Source organism: Anas platyrhynchos, chromosome 8 (assembly GCF_047663525.1).
Source record: "Anas platyrhynchos isolate ZD024472 breed Pekin duck chromosome 8, IASCAAS_PekinDuck_T2T, whole genome shotgun sequence".
In the NCBI taxonomy this organism is placed as follows: Eukaryota; Metazoa; Chordata; class Aves; order Anseriformes; family Anatidae; genus Anas; species Anas platyrhynchos.
The window spans coordinates 10,570,658-10,591,259 of record NC_092594.1 but is presented as its reverse complement, the minus strand read 5'-3'; the positions used below and the strand labels follow the sequence as shown (position 1 = coordinate 10,591,259).

The 20,602-nt window shown below is 40.3% G+C and overlaps 2 protein-coding genes across 54 annotated transcripts in view; both read right to left on the bottom strand.

The window, feature by feature from the left end:
* The window catches only part of SLC35A3 (solute carrier family 35 member A3), a 28,182-nt gene extending 9,210 nt beyond the window's left edge, over positions 1-18,972 (bottom strand). The window contains exons 1-8 of one of the 4 annotated variants that reach the window (XM_072042089.1): positions 18,830-18,961; positions 11,652-11,777; positions 8,981-9,185; positions 7,946-8,100; positions 7,706-7,828; positions 6,321-6,492; positions 2,941-3,059; positions 2,287-2,420 (exon numbers count right to left, since the gene is read on the bottom strand). In XM_072042089.1, the coding sequence (XP_071898190.1) occupies positions 2,287-2,420; positions 2,941-3,059; positions 6,321-6,492; positions 7,706-7,828; positions 7,946-8,100; positions 8,981-9,167 (890 nt within the window). In that variant the 5' untranslated portion in view covers positions 9,168-9,185; positions 11,652-11,777; positions 18,830-18,961. Of the gene's footprint in view, positions 1-2,286; positions 2,421-2,940; positions 3,060-6,320; positions 6,493-7,705; positions 7,829-7,945; positions 8,101-8,980; positions 9,186-11,651; positions 11,778-12,047; positions 14,120-15,682; positions 16,308-18,829 lie in introns of those variants that run through there. The other 3 variants (XM_027463052.3, XM_005018739.6, XM_005018738.6) reach the window with 3 other exon arrangements.
* Positions 18,973-19,300: 328 nt separating this feature from the next.
* The window catches only part of LOC101794547 (uncharacterized), an 80,890-nt gene continuing 79,588 nt past the window's right edge, over positions 19,301-20,602 (bottom strand). For all 50 annotated transcript variants that reach the window (XM_072042026.1, XM_072042029.1, XM_072042041.1 and 47 more), the window contains one exon: positions 19,301-20,563. In XM_072042026.1, coding sequence (XP_071898127.1) covers positions 20,465-20,563 — 99 coding nt within the window. In that variant the 3' untranslated portion in view covers positions 19,301-20,464. The remainder of the gene's footprint in view (positions 20,564-20,602) is intronic.

Genomic DNA, 20,602 nt, shown 5'->3' with positions numbered 1-20,602 from the left:
GAAGTTTTTCCTAAGATCCAACCTAAAACTCCCCTGGCGTAACTTAAGCCCATTCCCCCTCGTCCTGTCACCAGGCACGTGGGAGAACAGACCAAGCCCCACCTCGCTACAGCCTCCTTTGAGGTATCTGTAGAGAGCGATAAGGTCGCCCCTGAGCCTCCTCTTCTCCAGGCTGAACAATCCCAGCTCCCTCAGCCGTTCCTCGTAGGACTTGTTCTCCAGGCCCCTCACCAGCTTCGTCGCCCTTCTCTGGACTCGCTCAAGCACCTCCATGTCCTTCTTGTAGCGAGGGGCCCAAAACTGAACACAGTACTCGAGGTACCTCCTGGCTTCTCCAAGAATGAAGAACTCCACCATTTTGTGGTCACTCTGCCCAAGACAGCTCCTGACCACCACATCTCCCACCAGTTCTCTGTTTGTGAATAGAAGGTCCAGAGGGGCACCTCCCCTGGTAGACTCAATAACCAGCTGCGTCAGGAAGCTATCTTCCATGCTCTCCAGAAACCTCCTAGACTGCTTCCTCTGAGCTGTATTGCATGTCCAGGATACATCTGGGAAGTTGAAGTCCCCCACGAGGACAAGAGCTGATGATTTTACAACTTTTGCCAGCTGCCTGTAGAATTCCTCATCCGTCTCCTCATCCTGGTCGGGCAGTCTGTAACAGACCCCCAACCAGGATGCCTTGTTGGCCTTCCCGCCAATCCTAACCCATAGGGACTCAACCTTATCATTCCCAGTCTCAGCCTCAAGATCCACAACATCAAAAGACTCTCTAATATAGAAAGCCACATCACTACCCCTTCTGTGCTGCCTGTCCCTTCTGAAGAGCCTATAGCCAGACACGGCAGCACTCCTGTCATGGGAGCGGTCCTAGTGATGGCAACCAAGCCATAGCCTGCCTGCTGCACGATGGCTTCCAGCTCCTCGTGTTTGTTACCCATGCTGCGTGCATTGGTGTAGATGCACTTCAGCTGGGCCACTGCCTGCAACCCCGGGCCTGACATTTTTCTCCCTGGCACACCTCTAACGAGCCTTATTCTCTCCCCATCCCCCTTCCTACCTAGTTTAAAGCCCTCTCAATGAGCCCTGCCAGCTCCTCCTGCTAGTATTGCAAATACTACTTTTAGATTAAAAAATAAAGTTTTATTTATATCAGAAATATTTTAAAACTAGGAATGTATATGATATATGAGAAACATAGGTCCATTATGACCGATGGTCCTATTGTTTACATTGACTTGGACAGGCTGGAGAAGTGGGCCCATGTGAACTGAACGAGGTTCAACAAGTCCAAGTGCAAGATGCAAGGCACCTGGGTCGGGGCAATCCCAGACAGGAGCACAGACTGGGAGAAGAACACCCTGAGAGCAGTCCTGCAGATAGAAACTCAGGGATTCTGGCAGACAAAAGGCTCGACATAAGCCAGCAGTGCTCACTTTTAGCCCAGAAAGCCAACTGGACTCTGGGCTGCATCAAGAGAGGAGTGGTCGGCAGGGGAGGGAGGTGATTGTGCCCCTCTACCCTGCTCTGCCCTTGTGAGGCCCCACCTGGATTACTGCATCCAGGTTTGGGGCCCTGAGCACAAGAAAGAGGTGTAGTTGTTAGAGCGAGTCCAGAGGAGTCCAAGAGCAACTAATCACTATAATGTAATTTCCACATGTGAATGACTGCAATAATCACTTTCAAACACTTCTTTTAAAGACAATCTTTGAGATTGGATGACGAGCAGTATAAAAAGATTATTATCATTATTGCTGTTCCAGCCATAAGCCATCTTGCAATGAGGTGACTTGCCTAAGATACTGGCCTTTAGAAGCTAACTAGTGAACAAGAGTAATCCCTTAGTCCCAACCTTATTCAGAACAGCCACAAGGGGGAGATTAGTTCAAGGAGCAGAGCTAAACGCAGTGCAAGGCGAGCATCAAACCTAATGAGGAATGAGCTGAACAAACAGTGAGAATGGGTGGAGGATAGAAAGAAAAGAACAGTGAACTAAAACATAGAGCCTGGAATAAAGAGGATGTTTTGGCAAAAGATGAAATTTGAGATTCAATTATTTGTGACCTGTAGGGTGCTCTATCTTACAGAAAATTTGATCTTGCCAATTATACTGCAAAATTTAAGCGTTAGTTATGTTATGAAACTATTTTTTTCTGTGGGAGTTGAATCTAAATATTTTATAAAGGCTTATTTATTTATTTATTCATTTATTTAGTAGTTACATCTGGTAAGCATTAAGTTTTCAACTACTATTTTTTTCTGTACACATGGAAAAAAAGTTCTTACCTTGTAGGAACAAAATCCTGAAGCCAGAAATAGGAGATCAATGTTGACAGTATAATAGAGAGAGAAGTTGCAAATCCCTTTAAAATGTTGTCTGCATATTTTATAACAGCAGCAACGACCAGGCCTCCAAGTGCCTGAAAAATAAGTTTGAAAATGAAGTTTGGATTTGCAATGTGATAATTCCACTGGGAGCATCTATGCTTAACAACATACACTTACTTCAGGAAAAGCTTTTGTCTATGTATAGAAACATTTATTTTCTGCTGTGTATATACTCTGTTGAAGATGAGTAGTGGTGTTCTTCAATTTCTAATAAATAAGTTGTTTATCATATTACCATTATTAAATCAGTAGAAAAAATTATTGTACTTTACACTTGCAGTTTTAGCCAAAGGAGAAAGGGCATACATTTTTTCTTCCTTTTTTTTTTTTAAGCATTGCAAAAGAAAAAATGCTTACATGCTTTTATGTTGCACAATAGTTAATCATATACTTGCTCTGAATTCCCCAGGTTTTTATTTAGAAGTTAATTCTAATAGTGCTGTATCAGACTTAACTATAGAACTCTCAGTAGCTTCAATTACACTAATTTACCCAGTCATTTACAGAAAAGTTAAGTCCCTAACTCACAAAGCATGATAGAGGATATCTCACCTGTAGAACAACAACTATCCAAGTAAGTTGATTATATCCTTGAAAAAATCCATTTTTTGACAGCTGTTCTCCATCATAAATGTATACACCCATCAGTCCAAATATGCTACCAAAAAATCCTGAAAGTACAAGATGGATTTAAAAACTTCAGGCAAAAAAAAGCACACAAACAGGTTCCTTGTTCAAGGTCTGCTCACATATATCTGAATCGAAAATAGGACTTGCACATCCAACATCACCACATTCAAATGCAATCAGTGTTCAGATGGATCATCCCTTTTAAAAAGCTATTTTCCACATTTATATCCACATTTTTTCCTTGTGTCCACTGTGACATTCTTATACACATATCTTTCATTACTTTCTACTGAAATAAGGTGATTTTTGTTTATGGCATGTAAAAAAACCTTACTTAAGCACAATTTCAGTTTTTCTGAAACTTGTCATGACTGAAGGCTGAAGTCACACTTCAGGAAGCAAAAACAGGGAAACCTTTCAGAGGAGGAGATGGCCACTGGCATGGCAAAAGAGGGACTGATCAGTTCAGTTTTGGAAGCACCCCACTTCCAAGACCTTTGTCTGAGCTAGCAGCCTCAAACACAATGAACATTTACTAGCACTGACAACATCAGAAGAAGAAACCTAGGTGAGATTTTAAAGTTTCTAATTTGGTGACTATTTGGTGTTCTGCTATCAGACAGGAAGCTTTCTGCAATCCCCTCAGGAAATAAGTGATGAAAGCATCTCCTCTATGACTGATCTAGGCTCTAGTCCTGAGCAGGAAAGGGGAAGCATTTACTCCACTCCATTTCTGTGAATAGCTGACTGCTATTTTCATTGTTTTTTCTTGCATCTGGAAAGAAGGGCCTGGTTTTGAGTGAAGTAAAACCTTCCATTTGACATTAAATATTTTTTTTTTGTAGACATACTTAATAATTTAGATTTGACTCATATGAAACCAATTATTTCTCTTTTCTTGCTGAGCCGCTAAAATACAGAAACAAGAAACCAACTACTTATACATCTCAGATAAGATACTAGCATGTGTTAGAAACTGAATGAGGACAATTTTTCAAAAAATATTCAGACATTGTTTTCATTTTTTCCTACAGTTCTAATAAGTCTCTACGGATATGAAAATGAACATCAGGTTGGATGTATGATTTTTGTTCTTTGTATTTTAAGTAAAGCTCTGTTTCAAAGCTCTTGCTTATGACTGACTTGTTTGTGAATGATATAACATCTGAAGTGGGTAACTATCTTGCACTTGCAGAAAGGATACACTAAAGTATTTCTGAAATTATGGTTGAATGTTTTAAATATTTTCTAAAAGCTGTATCAGGAAATCCTTTATGAAATACGACAAAATTAATTTCATTTCTGAACTGAAAAACAAATGTAACAGGAAACATATTCTACTGAATTTTCTATTGAAGCAAATTAAAAAAAATAAATCAGGTGATCTGATTTTCACTACTCTTACAAACATTTATGTCTTCATACATCACAGTCCCAGTTATTCGTTATCTTAAACTGTTTATGTTAATATGCAATCTGTTCTGATCTCATTGTTTTCATGAAACAGTTACTGAAACATTCAATGTATGACCAGGCTTACTATCAAACTAGTAAAGTCATTTGCTTTCATACATACAATTGCGCACTGTAGAAAAATCTGAAGAGTACTTTTTAAGGATTATTGCTTTTTTCAATAACTCTAAGTGTTTAAGTGGAATTTGTATCTGATATCTGCACTGTGGCATACCATAGTGCTATGGAAATTCAGAGTAATAATCAGTTCAAATAGTCAACAGCCTGTCTACACAGTTATTTGGGCTTTCAGCCAATCTGTGAAAGAAACAAGAAGCAATACTCATGTTTTTGCTTCTTACCTGTTCCAAATTGAAAGCCATTCAAACTACCTGGCAAACAAGTATGCAGGACTGTAACACGAGGGGAGAACAAAAAGCCCTGTTTGCATGTGGTTAACCATGGTTACTGGCTACGACTGGGAAGGGAAAAGGTCACAACGGCATGAAGCCACAGTGCATCACAAGTTGCATCCTCTGGTTCTACTTTCAGCTGTCTGTGCCAGCAGATTTTACATTACATCCAACCAGAACACCAAAACCCTGCCTCAGACCCTGGACCAAGCCCCAGCCACTCATCCTTCTCTGCCTCCATAAATTCCCTAACATAACCTTTCCTGGTATATCCCTGGTCAAGGAACCTTAGTGTTAATGCATACAATTTCAATAAATGTTAACAAATATTAGCGATTAGCTAATTAAAAAACAAACAAACAAAAACCACCACCATCTCCTGTTTTTATGTTACTTCATTACCTTTTACAAGACCCAGTACACACCCCGATGAAACAAAATATCCTTATGACTTAAGTCTACAGTACTGTGAATTTGGTCAAAGGTCTATCCTAAGTGTTATCCTAAGTTCAAATTCTGCCCACAAAATTTACTTAAATATGCAATAAAAATTATTGCCTACAGATGAGGACCAGAGGTACCCCATTAGAGGAAGAAGGCAAGTCCATCAGTCAGTTGTGTTCCTATTGCAAAAACAGGGACAAAAAGGTATTGCTGTTGTGGTATTTCTCATCTTACAAACTGGACAAGATTGCTCTGAGGTGAGGGAAAACACATTCAGGAAAATGGATCAACTCTGTCATCATTTATATCTATGGTCTAGAAGACATAGAACTACTTTGGAAATAGAAACTATTCCCTTACTAATAGGTGCCGGCATTCAAATAGTTAGGATGAACATACCTTTCTTTGGTGATTACATAGACAACTTAAACAAACTGACCTTTGTACTGAGATAATCGTAATAAATTACCTCAACTTTATTCACTAATGTATGAGTTCTTTTTGTATTAAAAGTGCCAAGCTATAAAAACTTCCTATCCAGACAAGAGAAAAAAAATGTTAATTTTAAAATAGGTCTCAAAGCATTGTTTTAGGAACATAGTTATTTTTAATGTTCCTATGCTCTCTAAGAAAAATAAAAAATATGGAGAAAAAAAAAGCTACTATGTACATTTATTTGATTAATTAGTGCAAAAGACACAAAGGATATACAAAACTCTGCATAAGATAACATTCCTTAGAACATTTTAAATACAATTTCAATTCACAGATTCTGGACAAACTTACAAACACTCTATAACCAAGTTAAATCAAGAACTAGGTTGACAGCAGAAAGCAATTCCTAGAACCCTATCTAGCAGAGTTTAAACTACTCTTATTTATAAAGTACGTTTATGCAGAATAATAAAATGTTTTTGGTATTTTTTATTTTTTGCACATTTATCTTTAGAATACAGTATTCCTGTTGTAACAGAAGACTAAAATTAAACTTACCAAGCTGAATGTTTCTGATCCATACAGACTGCTTAGTTTCCTTCAAAATTTTCTCAAAATATACTCCAGCGAATCCACTAGAAAAGCATGCTATAAGAACTGCCATTAGGCCTACAAACTGAGATCCTGCTGAGTGTTCCTTAGCAGCTGTTGCTTGAGAGTCTGAAGGCCACTGGATATAAAAAAAATTATTCAAATGTCACTATTACAATAAAGTCATAAGCATCTATAACATGCAAGTTTTTTTTTTTTCTTAAGCAATACTAGTTACTAAATGCATCATATGCTTGTAAGGTTTTGCATTTTGTATCATAAACACTTCTAAAGAACTGCAAAATCATAACTTTTCTTTCTATGTATTTATAACGAGTAAAGTTGTGACTCAGCTGGGTGAATACCTATCAATTTAAACAGGCCAGAATTTTATCTGACACATTCCTGGACTGTCAGCACTGTTTCTGAATCCCAATGTGATCTGTCCTGGTTATTCACAGTCACTAACTTTTACCACATGCCAGTTAGTTACCTATTCTCCATACAAGTATAAATCAGAATACCACTTATAACAGCTATATACGCTCAGATAAATCAGAATATACACTTATAACATCTGTCTTTAAAATGTGATGAATTGCCTTTTGTGTGTGTCATACAAAATCACTCTTCAGTGTGAGAGCTAAAACATGCTGAACTTTGTGAAACTAAACCTCACAATATCTCTAAAGGTAACAGAATAAAAGGCGATGCCATGGACAATGTATTGAAGAGACTATTAATTACTGTCAGAATATTCTGTTCTCATTTTTAATTATTAAATTTGAAAGTTCCATAACATTTAATCCTTAGAATTTAAAAAAAATAAATCTTTAAGATTTAAGATAAAAAAATTTATGATATGCTAAAATCTGTTAAAAATTCTTAGAATAGCCTCTTATCCCCAGATCCTACCCTCTGAAAACTACAAACCCCTGTAGCTATATCATTTGGAATGAATTTTGCTCCCAAAATGGTTTGAGTAAATTTGCCATGGTGAAACTGTATCATAAGGTGAGCAGCAGGACTGTGCTATCATGTAAGGCCTGTGAATCCAAATCACTAATGTCAGAAAAATGTGCAAATAAATACTTGTAATGCTGTTATTTGAAGGATGCTCCAGAGGCTCAGTCACATGCTACAGCAGAACACATGAAGAGGTTGCTATCTTTTGCTTTTGAACCACTTCTGGTGTCCTGTAGCCCTGGCCAATTGTGATATGTAGCTCCTGGCTGTACTGTTACGGGCATAGAAGTGGTAGAATCAGGAAGCTGTATAATCAGGATACAAACTCATGTTCCTTGATTAAACACATTACACAAGCACATTACAAACCACCTGCTACTATTTACCTGCACAAATGCCACTCCTGTCATCAAAATCACTAATGACAGCCACTGGTATACGCCCAATTTCTTGCTTAACATGGACACAGAAAAGAGTGCCGTGGTAAGAATTTTCAGTTGATATGTAACCTAAAAGAACCCAGAAACAGTTATTACCACACAATTCATATTTTCTTCCCCCCCCCCCCCCCCTTTTTTTTTTTTTTTTTTTTCTCAAACTTACGGAGCAATCCAAATGTACAATACCTGGTATGTGGCTGCATCTAGGTTTGACAATGCTACATACAGCAGGTTATTCTGAAGAGTATAAATTCCTGAAGGAATTGCAAGTTTAAGAGTTTCCATGGGCTTATTAAGGATTTCATCATGTAACACTCTGTTCAGAGCCCGTAAATTGCACTCTATCAAAGAAACACAGAAATAGACATTAACTAACTGGAGAGGGAAAAAAAAAAAAAAAAAAAAAAAAAGGAGAGAGCAATGTACAGTTCTCAACATTACTGTCCTCTTTCTATAGCTGTCACCACTATCAAGAACTCAAGATACTGTATAATTTTTGTTTGGTTCTCATAAGCCTCATCTTTTTAAAAACATCCTGCAAAGTGTCCTGCTGTCCTAGACTATCAGAACTAGAACAATTATTCAAACTATGTTAATGTAAAACTTATTAATAATCATATATATTCAAGATGATACATTAAAGAACATCAGCTAAACAGTACACATTTAGGAGCCTACAGAGTCAGCAATATTTTTGCATATATAATGATGTTTTTAAATTACTGAAGACCAAATATGTATGTCAAGGAATTGGATAAATGCAACATAAAATATACAAGGCAAGAATGACAGTAAATGCAAATATACTTTTTTTTTTTTTGAGCTTAAGACTGTGCTTCTTTCTGTATTAATGAAATTGCTTCCTTCCTCTAGCATCTGTCATTTTGTTTGCTATACATTTCTACATTACCATTCATGTTTTTTCCTACTTCTATTTATGAATTTCCTAAAATGCCTGAAAAACACAAGCTTCAAGCTGCTAGTAGAAAATTTATTCTTGCATACCTTAGTATTCATATTCAAAGAGAATGCTCTTCAGCAAATAGACAATATATTATGCGTTGAGAAGTGAAGTATGACTACAGTCTTTCCAAGAATATTTCTTAAATGAGAAGGAAAATGTTTTATTGTGGGCCCATACTCACATGGCTGCCTTGCAGTTGCTATTACAATACAGCATATTGATTACAAAAATTACTAGGTGCAAAATTTAACACATACTGCTGTCTTTGTAGACCAATAGAATACAGGTTAAAATCTTCAGGAGTTCAGCAAGAACTACTGCAGTAGAGGATAAGTAACGAGGTCCTTCTTCTTTCAGTGTCCGAGAGTAACGCATGGTCAACACTAGACTTGTAGTCTGAAAAACCAGGATGCTCAAGGAAAGGTACTTTAAATTGGTAGACATTTCTTGATTATTTTTTTCCTGAAACAGAACCAAAACAAACAAACAAACAAGAAAACAAACATATATAAAAACAGGCTTAAAAGGTAACATCGCAAACAGACATTTCCCATAGGAATCAGCATATTAAAAATGTTAGCCAGAGACCTCAGCCAGCAAAAGAAAACAACGAACCTAAGCTGATATTTAAAGAGAAAGGAGATTGACACTTTAGAAATATTTTTAAATACATGATTAGAAATGGGGAAGCATATTAGAATATTAAACCTAACAGTTAATAGAAGAATTCAGTGGAATATTTCTTATCTGTTAAAAAAAGTCAAATAAGGACTCCTAACTTACAATTAACTTTCCAATAACTGGTTTCACAGAAGAAATCTCTGAAGTTAAACCAGTCACAGGCCTTCTGAGCCTTCACCTATATAAGAGATACCTTCAAAATATCAAATAAAAAGCCCCATACTGTGGTACTGCAGAGTGCTCAGTACACCTGCTGCAATGAGCTATCCCCACAATGGAGAGGTGGAAGGAGATCTCTCTCTCTCTTCTCTGAAGAGTTTTTCAGGCTGCAATTTCTGCCCTGCTAGGTGATGTCGTGACAGTGTAAGACTGGGTGAGGACTGGCCTGCTTTAAGTGAGAGTAAGGGGTGTGCCTGAAGCCGAAAGAACAGGAGAGTTGTGGGGAGGCACGGTTGGACAGGAAGATATATAGGATAGTGGGGCAGCAGGGGAAACAACACTAATTCTGTCCTGCTGATTATCCTGCTCAGAAAAAAATAGTTGCATAAAAGTGATTGCACCTACTTTCTCATACTGCACTTAGTACCACAAACCTTACACTAGTAAAACTGTATGCCCTTCATACCTAGAATGAACTTCCAACAAAGCTGACATCATTTCTTTGCCCTTTCCCAAAAATTTGAGCACTAACTTAGTGCAGGAGACTATCAGAGAGCAATTCTGCTTTTGGAAGCACGATATATTGCAAGGAAATTCAAAAATGCACCAGGGTTATTCAGAATGTTATGCTGGTTTCTGATATTCTTTATACACGTTAAGTATGAAGAAGATCCATCTATGCAGAAATGTTTCCCTGTAGAAAATTTAATGTTACAGTCTTTACTACCCACTTATTCAAAAAACAGAGCAGTGTTTTATAATGCTGAAATAAAAGCAAACCAGTAATTAAAAGTTAACAAACATTTTTAAGTAAAAGAAAAATAGTAACAAGTCAATACATTGCATGAAGTTCTAATTTTTAGAAGTGTAAAGCTGATGTGTAGTACTTCTTGGATACATTTGCCAATGCTGCCCCTATACACGCTTTACATTTACAGAGTGCAACATTTTTTACACAAGCTTTGACTCTTAACCATCTAGTTTTGTACACGCTGCAGAACGACATGCTGGTACCTCTAAATATTTGCAACTGAAACTGAAGTGGTTTCCCTCTGACTGCACTTCTCTAACTAAAGATGCACTTCACAACGATTGTCATGGATATTTTTTCAGAGATCTGCAGACCTGTGTTATTCAAAATTATTCAAATTGCCCTTACCCTGTCTCTAAGCTGTAGACGATTTTTTGCAGTCAAGTCTAGAAAGTCAGCTGGCCATCTATATGGCATCTGCACTTAAGAGACACCGCAGTAACCTGCAGGCAACTATGAAGTGCAGACAGTCAGAGAGGTATGAAGTATGGACACATCTCCTACAATATATAGTTGTTTACCTCAAGAGTCATACCGCTGCCGAAATATTTGCAAAAGCCTAATAGAAAAGGAGAAATAAAAAAATGCCTGGAGGAGAAGCTGAAGAAGTAATGCACAAGAATTTCTTTAAGGAAACTTAACCAAAGATACTTTTGTATGAACTATAACTTCATAGCTTCTTCACTGAAGACATGAATGCTAAAGATGCAGCTGCAGAGAACAGTATAAATCAGACAGAAATGTAACACATGAAGAAAAGCGCAGACAAAAGTTCAGTTTTACTAACTTTTTCAAAGAACAAGTTCTGATGGAATAACCCCTGACATAAGGATAACTGTAACCACACATCCCAAGAACAAAGTGGAAAACAGTTAGTCAGGGAGAAGCACCTCCAGGAGTGTATTTGCTATAGCTGAGAACAAGGAGGAGAAAGAAGAAAAAGAACGGTTTCTCTGAAGCGATGAAGAGAGGACATGAAAGATCAGATGTCATACCCTCTGGGGAACTACCAGCAGAATAGAGAAAACTGAGGGAGAAAAAGGAAAAGAAAAAATAATTCCACTGACAGAGAAGACAGAACTGAACTTTATAAAAAGGTCTGGCTATGCTACAGGAAAAAACTGGTAGGCAAACGCACATTTAGAGGCCAACTCACACCATTTCTGTGCTGCTTTTCCATCTACCTAATTTTTTAGTATTGAGACCTGAAAATCTGGATGTACAAAGAGCAATACGTGGTTATGATGAACAACACAATATCATAAAAATACACTTACATATAAGTATTTATTTATTTTTAAACTTTTTGGTTTTCATTTTTCAAAAAGCTTCTGAACAAAATATAGGTAATGGGAACACACATCTCTGCTGAACTGTGACCAAAATTTCTGCGTTCTGCGAGCCTGTAAAGTGACAAATTATTTTAGACATGTTCACAGTTCTTGGAGTTCAATAATTCAAATGAAATAGGTCACAATACCAAAAAATAACATTCACATGCATTTCTTGCTGAAATACAACTATTTACTAAGCAGCTTATAGCATACTGTGCAGTGTAAAAATGTATCACCAATACCTTGTTTATGAGCAAGCATCAAAGCATTCATATGAAAGCCTACCGACATGCACGGCAGTTTAGTAAGCCCAGCAGCAAATCCATAAGGAGCACATACCATGTGGTCTTGAACTACAGTATTATCCTGATTAGTAATCATGATCCAAAAAAAGGGGACTTTCCCCACAGTAATAGTACTGATGTAATCTTGCTTCCAGAAACACAGTCACAACTCCACCTTGTCCCATTTACCAAGCTGCTTTGTGAAGCCAAGCAACGTGTCCAAAAAAGCACCAGTAGCAGAACGTGTTTCTTCACAATAATCCACCAAAGCAGTTTCAGAGTTTCACCAAATTCAAAAAAAAAAAGGACTTTAAGAGTCCAGTTTGATAGCTGAATAGACTAAAAGCTGTCTTGTCAGTGGTCAGCATGACAGGTTTGCAGAGAACCAGTTTCATGCCGTACTAAAACTACAAAAGGTTCACCGAGCAGGAACTACGTAGTTCAGATCCTTACACGTCCCAATGAACTAAGCACTCTGCTGAGCAAACAATGTCTTATCAACCATCCTCATCTCTCTTCCCTGCTTTGATAACATTTGCATATCCGTCCTTAATCCTGAGTGCAAACTGGGGACTGGATCCAGAAGACGAGCCAAGTGCTGAACTTCAAACATCCGACTGTCTTCAGCTGCAGTTTCACAGGGGGTTTAGATCTACAGGTCGCTGCCAGCGGGGTAATCACCCACCTAGCCAGGAGTTCCTGCTACCCCTGCTGCAACGGACTGTGCAGCCATAAGCAAGATTAAATACTGTCATCAGTAACAGCCTGCACCTTGAGGTCTGAAATCAATACTGAAATCGAAGTTCCTGACCCGCTTCTTGTGTACAGGGTTCCTCCCAGACTGGTTTCTCGCTGGACTTTGGCCGGGCTGCTCAGGACTCTGCAGCAAGCATCTGTTCACCAACCAGATCTACACGTGCTAATTCAAAGGCTGCGCGTTCAGTGGTCACGTTAACCCTGCGACTTTATTAGCCTCATTATCTTTTTCTTTTATTAGTCCAGGTAAAAGAGAAAAACACAGTACAATAAACTGCTCCTGCAGAGTTTACTCAGCAAACCTTGTGGCCGCACCCTGCGGTAACAGCAGGAGGTGAGGAAGAGGTGAGAGGCAGGCGCGCACCCAGAGCCTGCCTGCAGGGAGCCAAGGTGGCATTTCATCCGCTGGGGATGGCAGTACATGGGGAAAATGTACAGGGATGCTACTTGAGGAGCTGTTCTCCTCAAAAACAAAAGGGAGGAGGACATGGAAAAGGTTTTGCAGCATGAGAAAATGATAAAAAAAATCACAACTATACAGGACACATTGACCTTCAGCTCATAAAATATCAGACTGTGGGAAGTCTGGAAAATAACCACTGAAAGGAAGCAGACTTTTAGAAGTGTAAAATCACCCTTTTCCACTTCGCAATATTCTTTCAGACAGAACGAACGCATTTCTGAATTGCAGATTTTCATTTCCTTTAGTAACTTCTCCACAACAGGCTAAAATTTTACATCTTCAATTTTACTTTAATATCATTCTTACACTGTCCTTCCCGAAATACTGGTAAGCCCCACTGTTTACAGATGTAACATATTAGGTCAAAAGGAACACAATCAACTTGGCTTAATTAAACCTAAACGTAAACCTAGAGGGTGTATTTATTTTCCACTCTCCGCTCTTGAACAAAACCCACGAATATTATCCAAATTTACTACATGAGCAACAAGAAGAAAATGACAGGACTTTTCTTAGCCTTAAAACTTCTGTCTCTTAAAGATCTGACTGTATAAACTTTTGAGCTTCTCAGCCGCTATATATCCACAGCAGGAGAATCTTGCACAAAATTAAGGGTTTGTTTAAGAGTTTATTCTATTCTCGAGTTTGTAGGAGGTCTCCAAATGTAACAGAATTACTTTTGTTACAGATACCTAAACCACTAAAAAAGAGAATTCTAGCAGGAAACATGACCAACCTATCATAAATAAAATGCCTCATTAAACTCAGAGACAAGAGACCATCCTGAGACACTGCCCAAGGGCAGTTTAGTTACACTGCATATGAGGAGATCCCTTCCACAAGCCTGGTCTGACACCGTGGGCAGGAACGAAAGAGCACAGGGCGATCACATGGGTCCAGGTGCTCCCTAATTTCACACCATGATGATACAAAGAAATTAAGGTAACGTAACGTAAGCACAGAACCCCTAAGACTCAGCTTCGTCTAACACAAAGTATCTTATTTGATCAGCATGTTTCAGACTCATTGAATTTTTAAGCTCTTGCATTTTCTCATTGTTTGATAATTAAAAGATTTCAATTCATGCTCAAATGATCCACATTTCATTTGACTATGCATTTCTTTTGCAACTATAGACTATCCTAAATTAACTAGTATTCTGCAATATATTTCACTAATTCAGTTTCAATTACTAGGAAGCTTTTCTTACAGCCATTGCAGCAGGCTCACTTTTAATTAAATTTATTAAATTTAACTTTCCTCACATTTCTGACACTTCAGGGTTTTATACAAAAAAAAAAATAAAAAGGAATTCAGCATCCAAAATAAACCAAACATGCAACACTACCCTGAGAAGCGGATAAAACACCAAGAAAGCAGTTAAGTATGAATTCCAGCAAGTCACAGAACAAAAGTACAAGTTAAATTCACAAATTAAATAATAATGTGCCCTCCTGTTATGAGTTTCAGAACGCTTAACCAAAGAAATGGCAGTCACACAGTTATAACACAAAGCTGACAGAATTTGCCAGACTCTTAACAAGTGCAAAAGGAAAAGTTTATTAAGTTTTGTGTGCCAGTACACAAGTTCTGTGTCTGAACTGCCAGAAAACAAGCACTGATTAAGCCTGCCTTACAGAAGGGGAAAAAAAGGAAAGCAAACAGTAGAGTCAACACTAATTCTGGCGGAACAGGTACGGATGCACTTCCTGGGTGAAAATCTTTGAAATCAAGCCAGCAGATCACAGAAACAGGGCTGTGTTCTCGCATTTCTCAGAAGGAACGTGAACCCACTGCTGCTGCTGTCCCTACACAGATACAATAAGCTGGCAACAAGGAGGAAAAGCACAATGGGGAGGCGGAGGGAGAGCTAGCTCAGAACCTGAAGAACCTCTTTTTCTTTTTCCCCACTAAAACTCTTCTTTCTCTGTTTTACCATGGGCACTGCCCTCTTCCCTGGGTTGGATAACATGCACAGAACATGCTGCTTTCTGTACCCCAGCCACATTCCTCACAGGGAGACTGTTCCATAAAGCATTGGTGTAGAAGCTATCGGACTCAATGTAGCCTTCTTTACAGCTGAAAGCAACACCCAATACAATGAACAGTTCAGGTATGTAAATAAATATCCCAGATGGTACTGAGGAAGTGAAGACCTTTCAGGATCTAGTAAGTGCTGCCAAACTGGTTTCTGAACAGGATTTTACACGCATACAAATATTTAACTGCCAAATTTGGATTTCTATCATTCAATAATGCATCTCTTCCCCATTCTGCCCCAAATATGTAAATATTTCACATGCCTGTCAATTTAATGAAAACCATAATAAAGTTTTAAATATTTGTAATAACCCCAAAGCTGGTACTTCTGATGTTTAAAATGTCACTATTAATGTTTTCCATCTTCCTCATACTGGATACAGGTTTCACCTCTGTTCCCTCACATAAACTACCTATAATTGTTAACTTACCTTGCTCTTCCGTTTGTTTTTCAGTTTGTTACTCATTCTTCTTGCTGGATACTTTATAATGTGAATTAAGTGCACCACTTTTCTTTAAGCTTGTATTCTTCTCATAAGTATTATAAGAGCAAATGTTCTAGCAGAGTTTTTCCTTTTCTTCTAGCAAAAAGTGAATAACAAAGTTTTGTGTTTTTTTTTTCCTCTCCAGATGGTTTCTTTATAGTAGTATTTTCAATTTCTCCTTTTACATTTAAAAAAAAAAATATCTTAACTAGTGAAAAAAAATGAAAGCATCTCACTACTTTCTAACAGTACTTCATGAGAAGGATATCAAGCACAACACAGTAGAACACTGATGGACCTAGCTCCTGAAATATAGCCTTATAAAAATCATGCTGATGCTAAAAGGTAATTATAGACAGAGCAGTTACACATTAAAATGCAATTGCTAAAGACCAGCCAATGATTTCTTCTCAACTTTGGTCCAAATACCTAGGCTTTTGCCAAGGATACTGGAAAGTTATATCAGTGATTCACTGGCATATCATTCAACCAGAAAAGTCTGACATTGCCAAGTCTAATAAAGAGGATGTGATTACGTATTAACTAGTATCTCATTTCAGATAATGCTACAGACTGCTTGGGACCTAAGTAAGGTATTCTTCCATATTCACAGAAAATCATGCAAAATGTAACAGGTTTTTTTTTTTGTTGTTGTTTTGTTTTTCTTTTTAATGACCACACAAAGGATTTTTATTCTTTCTTGTTTGGGAAAAAAAGTCACCATTCAAACCTACATATCAGAGAGAAAAGTTGAGAATTGTGAATCTCAAATGTAAGACAAATTTTCAGTGTGGCTAAATACACTTTAACACCCCACCCAGGCAAACCAACAAATCCAAAACCAACCCAAACTTCATCCTTTACAGCAAAGCTAAGAACCCAAAGATAAGATTATTTTTTGACAGATGAGAATTTAATTTGGTTTGATGAGTGTTCAAGAAATTGCATATTGAGTATAAGTATTCAGTGCTCAGGAAATGCAGGCCCTCATTGAACTAAATCTACCTTCAGCACTGCTTATAAGGTAAAAGACTTTTTATATGTGCACAGTAGTGCAATAGTTTTATATTGACTCAAGTTATTAAGCCAACGCCTGCCTGCCAGCATGGAAATTTGATACAACCTGCCTCTTTTCAAATAGTACACACACTGCATTCATTGTACAGGTCACAGTATGGAAAGATACTCGTCACACTCAGGCTCTGAGAGCAAGCAGGCAGGCAGTTCTCACTTTTAGTCCAAATCCCTCCTCAAACATACATGTACATGAGTGCAACATCAGGCTGGGGGTGAACTGAGGCGCTGCCCCGCTGCAGCTCCTGCAGATGTGTCAAGTCAATGACGTGGCTCGATTTAAGGTGCTGAGTGTGAACACTGAATACCGCTGGGGTTCAGCTGCAGCGCACAGTTACGCTACTCATGAGTTACTAACCAAGTCTGTGCACTCGAGGCAGGGCAGCCACCCTCCAACAAGGCCACCCAGTTTGAGTGCAGTAACGCAAGCAAGATAATACAGTGAAAATAAATCTATAGACACTTATTGCAGAAAGCTAGTCATTACCAATACATTTAGACCAGTAAGCAGTGTACTGAAGGGGTCTGAATATAAGACAAAAAGATTCAGAAGTGTGAATGGTTCAAATGGGAAAATCCCAAACTCCTAACCATGGTATGTTCTTAGGCTGGTTCCTAGGAGGCACACACTAAGAACCCCTCCTCCCCTGCAGCCCAGCCGTGCAGCCTCCTGAGCTCCAAGGAGGGCACTACGCCTGCGGAAGCAGCATGCGTACAGGCAGGGACTGACGAAGAACACGCCCAGGTGGCAAGCCATTCAAGAGTAATAGAAGAGGAATAGCTAGCTCCAAGTAGCAAGCTTGTCCCAGAGATAAAGAATGTGCTGCCCTGATTTAACCATGCCAAATCTGGAACTGTTTTAAGCAGACAAGTGATTTCATTCCCCTAGGTACCTGGTTCAGATGACCCCTGACTTTTCTGTGTTATTACAAAAAGCACCATAACCAGCATAAGGAAATGTAGGATTGTTAGGGATATAGAGTGACTTCTAAATACATTGCATTGATTAAATCAAATTTATACTTACTTCTACCACAGTCTTTCCCCAGACCTACATTTTCACTACACACTCTGCTTCCACATGCCAGAACATCACGCATCCCAAACCAATGGATCCTTATCTCCCAGAAGGAGAGATAATGGACAAAGGAACCATGAGTTACGGTTTTCCAAAGGAAAGGGTTATTGTAAATCAGTTTCTCTACAGCTTCAAACTCATTCTGCAACCCCTAAAATTTGGTGCACCTTCTTCCTTGGTAAAAGGAAAGCCTGAGTTACGGAGCTACAGCCTGCTGCAGCTGAAGCCACAGAGCTGGAGCCTACTCCAGCAGACTGTGCACAGCCGGGCTTTTTGTGGGGTTTGCTGAGAAGAACTGAGCAGGTCAGGCCCTCCGGGCCCACATGCAGTGAGTACGAGGGGGTCATGCACAGTGCCTGACTGCGGAGAAAGGCACCCCACAAATTTTGGGAGGTGCAGTCCCTCAGCTGATGTTTGTTCCCAAACCCATTTTGTCAGTCTGCCCCCAAGTTCTCTGGGAAGCGAGGCTTGCCTGCAACCCCAACGCTTCCACGCAGAGGCCACCAGGTCAGACAAGCGCCCCAGCGGGTGCTCACTCAATTTTAGGGAATTTTGTTGCGTATCGCTCAGGCCTGTTTAGGTCTCAGATAACGCAAGCCCCGGTGCATTTATTTAGGTCTCTATCTTCTCTAACACATAATTCCCTGAAAGCCTTTCTCCTGGTGCCCAGCTCTCCCCCGTTCTCATTCGGGACAGACTCCCCGGGCTCACTGCGAGCCGCCCCAGCCTGCGGTGCGCTGGTGCTGCTCGGCCCCTTCCCACCTGCTCCCAGCACACCCCTGGCTGCTCGGCACCTCCGCCTCCGCCCGGCCTCCCCCCGGCCTCCCCGGCTCCCCTTCCCCAGGCCGCCCCGCTCCCTCAGGCTGAGGGCGCCGCGGTTCCCGCCCAGCCCCGCAGCGGCCCCGCTGCCCCAGGCCCCCCCCCCCAGCCCCGTCTCCCACCTGCGGGCGCCCCGCTGGCCCCTCGCGGCCCGGCCCCGGCCCCGCGCTGTTTCCGGGCGCCGCGGTCCCGTCCCGCAAAGGCTCCGGCTGCAGCCGCGGCCCCGCCCGCTCCGTTCCCAGAGCCGGGCCGTGCCGGGCCGAGCCGTGCCCGGCCTCGCCTCCCGCCCCGCCCGGCCCCCGGGGCCGCCGCCGTGTGAGGGCACCGAGCCCCCGGGGCCTCCCCCCGCGAGGGGCGGCCTGGCCGGGGAGCCGCGGCGCGCCGCCAGCTCGCAGCGCGCTCTGCCATTAACACAGCGTTACTGTAACTGTCCGCCCAGGGGTCAAGATCATATTCGTGTGTTTTATGCTTGAATCACGGCTCCGGGGGCTCAGGGAGGGCGCGTCCCGGGGGGTGGCTGACGCGAGGGGCAGCAGCGGGGGGCTCGTGGCAGGTGGGTACAGATAGACCTCGCGAGGTGCAGTTGCAAAGCGTAGGAGACAATAAATACAATTTTATTGGTAGGCATACGCTCAACAAGACATGAACTAGAAGCATGGGTAAGCAGAAGGCGTGTTGGTAACATCACGCAGCGTAAAGCTGGCGCCGAGGTGGTATCGGCAGTACCGCCATGGACACACCACCGCCACGCTCGTGCCATGGTCACTGCACCAACGCTGGCAGCCCCAACAGATGTTACTGCAAGCGCTGGAACAGCTCCTGAAGCCAAGGATGGGCCATGGTCCTCTGCGCCCACATGTCCTGTACCTGGTTGCAGGTATCAGCGTCATTCTTGAGATTAAACTTGCAGATACTTCAGGTGGCATAAGCTAGACAAAACACCTCAGAAAAGGAGCCAATCCTAAGATACTACCAGTTTTGTGAACTTAATTACATTGCTGTTCCTTCCCAGGGGAAAATACATTGGTTTTCAGCAGCTTCCAGGCAACTGACCTAACTGCCTCCTGTGCTGCCCTAGCTTATTTGCAATCCATTTGTTTCTTTGCCTTGAGCTGTTTGGCTTCTTTAATAAATATGCTTTAATACCCAACAGATTTCAGTCCTCTGTAAGATCTTTCACTTTGCAACCTCCATATTAAACATGAATTTGACTACAATAGACTAAAGCCAATACTCTGATATTATTTTAGCAATTTTTCTGCTATACTATGGACATCTGCTTACCAGAAGTTACAGGCTGTCTTTATTTTATGTGGTGAGGACCTGGATGCTGCTCAGTTTGCACATAAAACAATCCGACTTCCTTCTGCTTTCGTTACTAACCAAGAATTTTCTAAGCATTTGATTTTCTCACCAATCAAAGTTCAGATAGGTGTTCATCACATTCTTGACTGGACATAAAAATAATAAAAAAAAAATCATACAGGTAGGTACAGGTATGGCATACAGGTATGCTCTCTCTTAAAATTATACCTAAAATGATGCCTAAAACACTGATGAAACTAATGATATCTACTAATGACTAAAACCAGAAGATAAACTAATGAAAGACATGACATATTAACCAGACATAGAACATGACAACCAAGTACAATCTGCCAATTTCACTTAAGGGTATTTTTTTCTGACATCGAGTAATTAATCTGATATTACTGTGTACAATCCATGTCTAGGATGCCAAACACATCTTCAGAAGTTCATATAGACCACTTTGATGTAACAGCAGAGAGTACAAAGGCACTCAAAACACTGAACAACAGCAGGAGTTGGGGACTGGAGTGTTTCCCAGCAGAGCTCTATAAAAACAGAGAACAATCTTGATAAACCAAATTCAA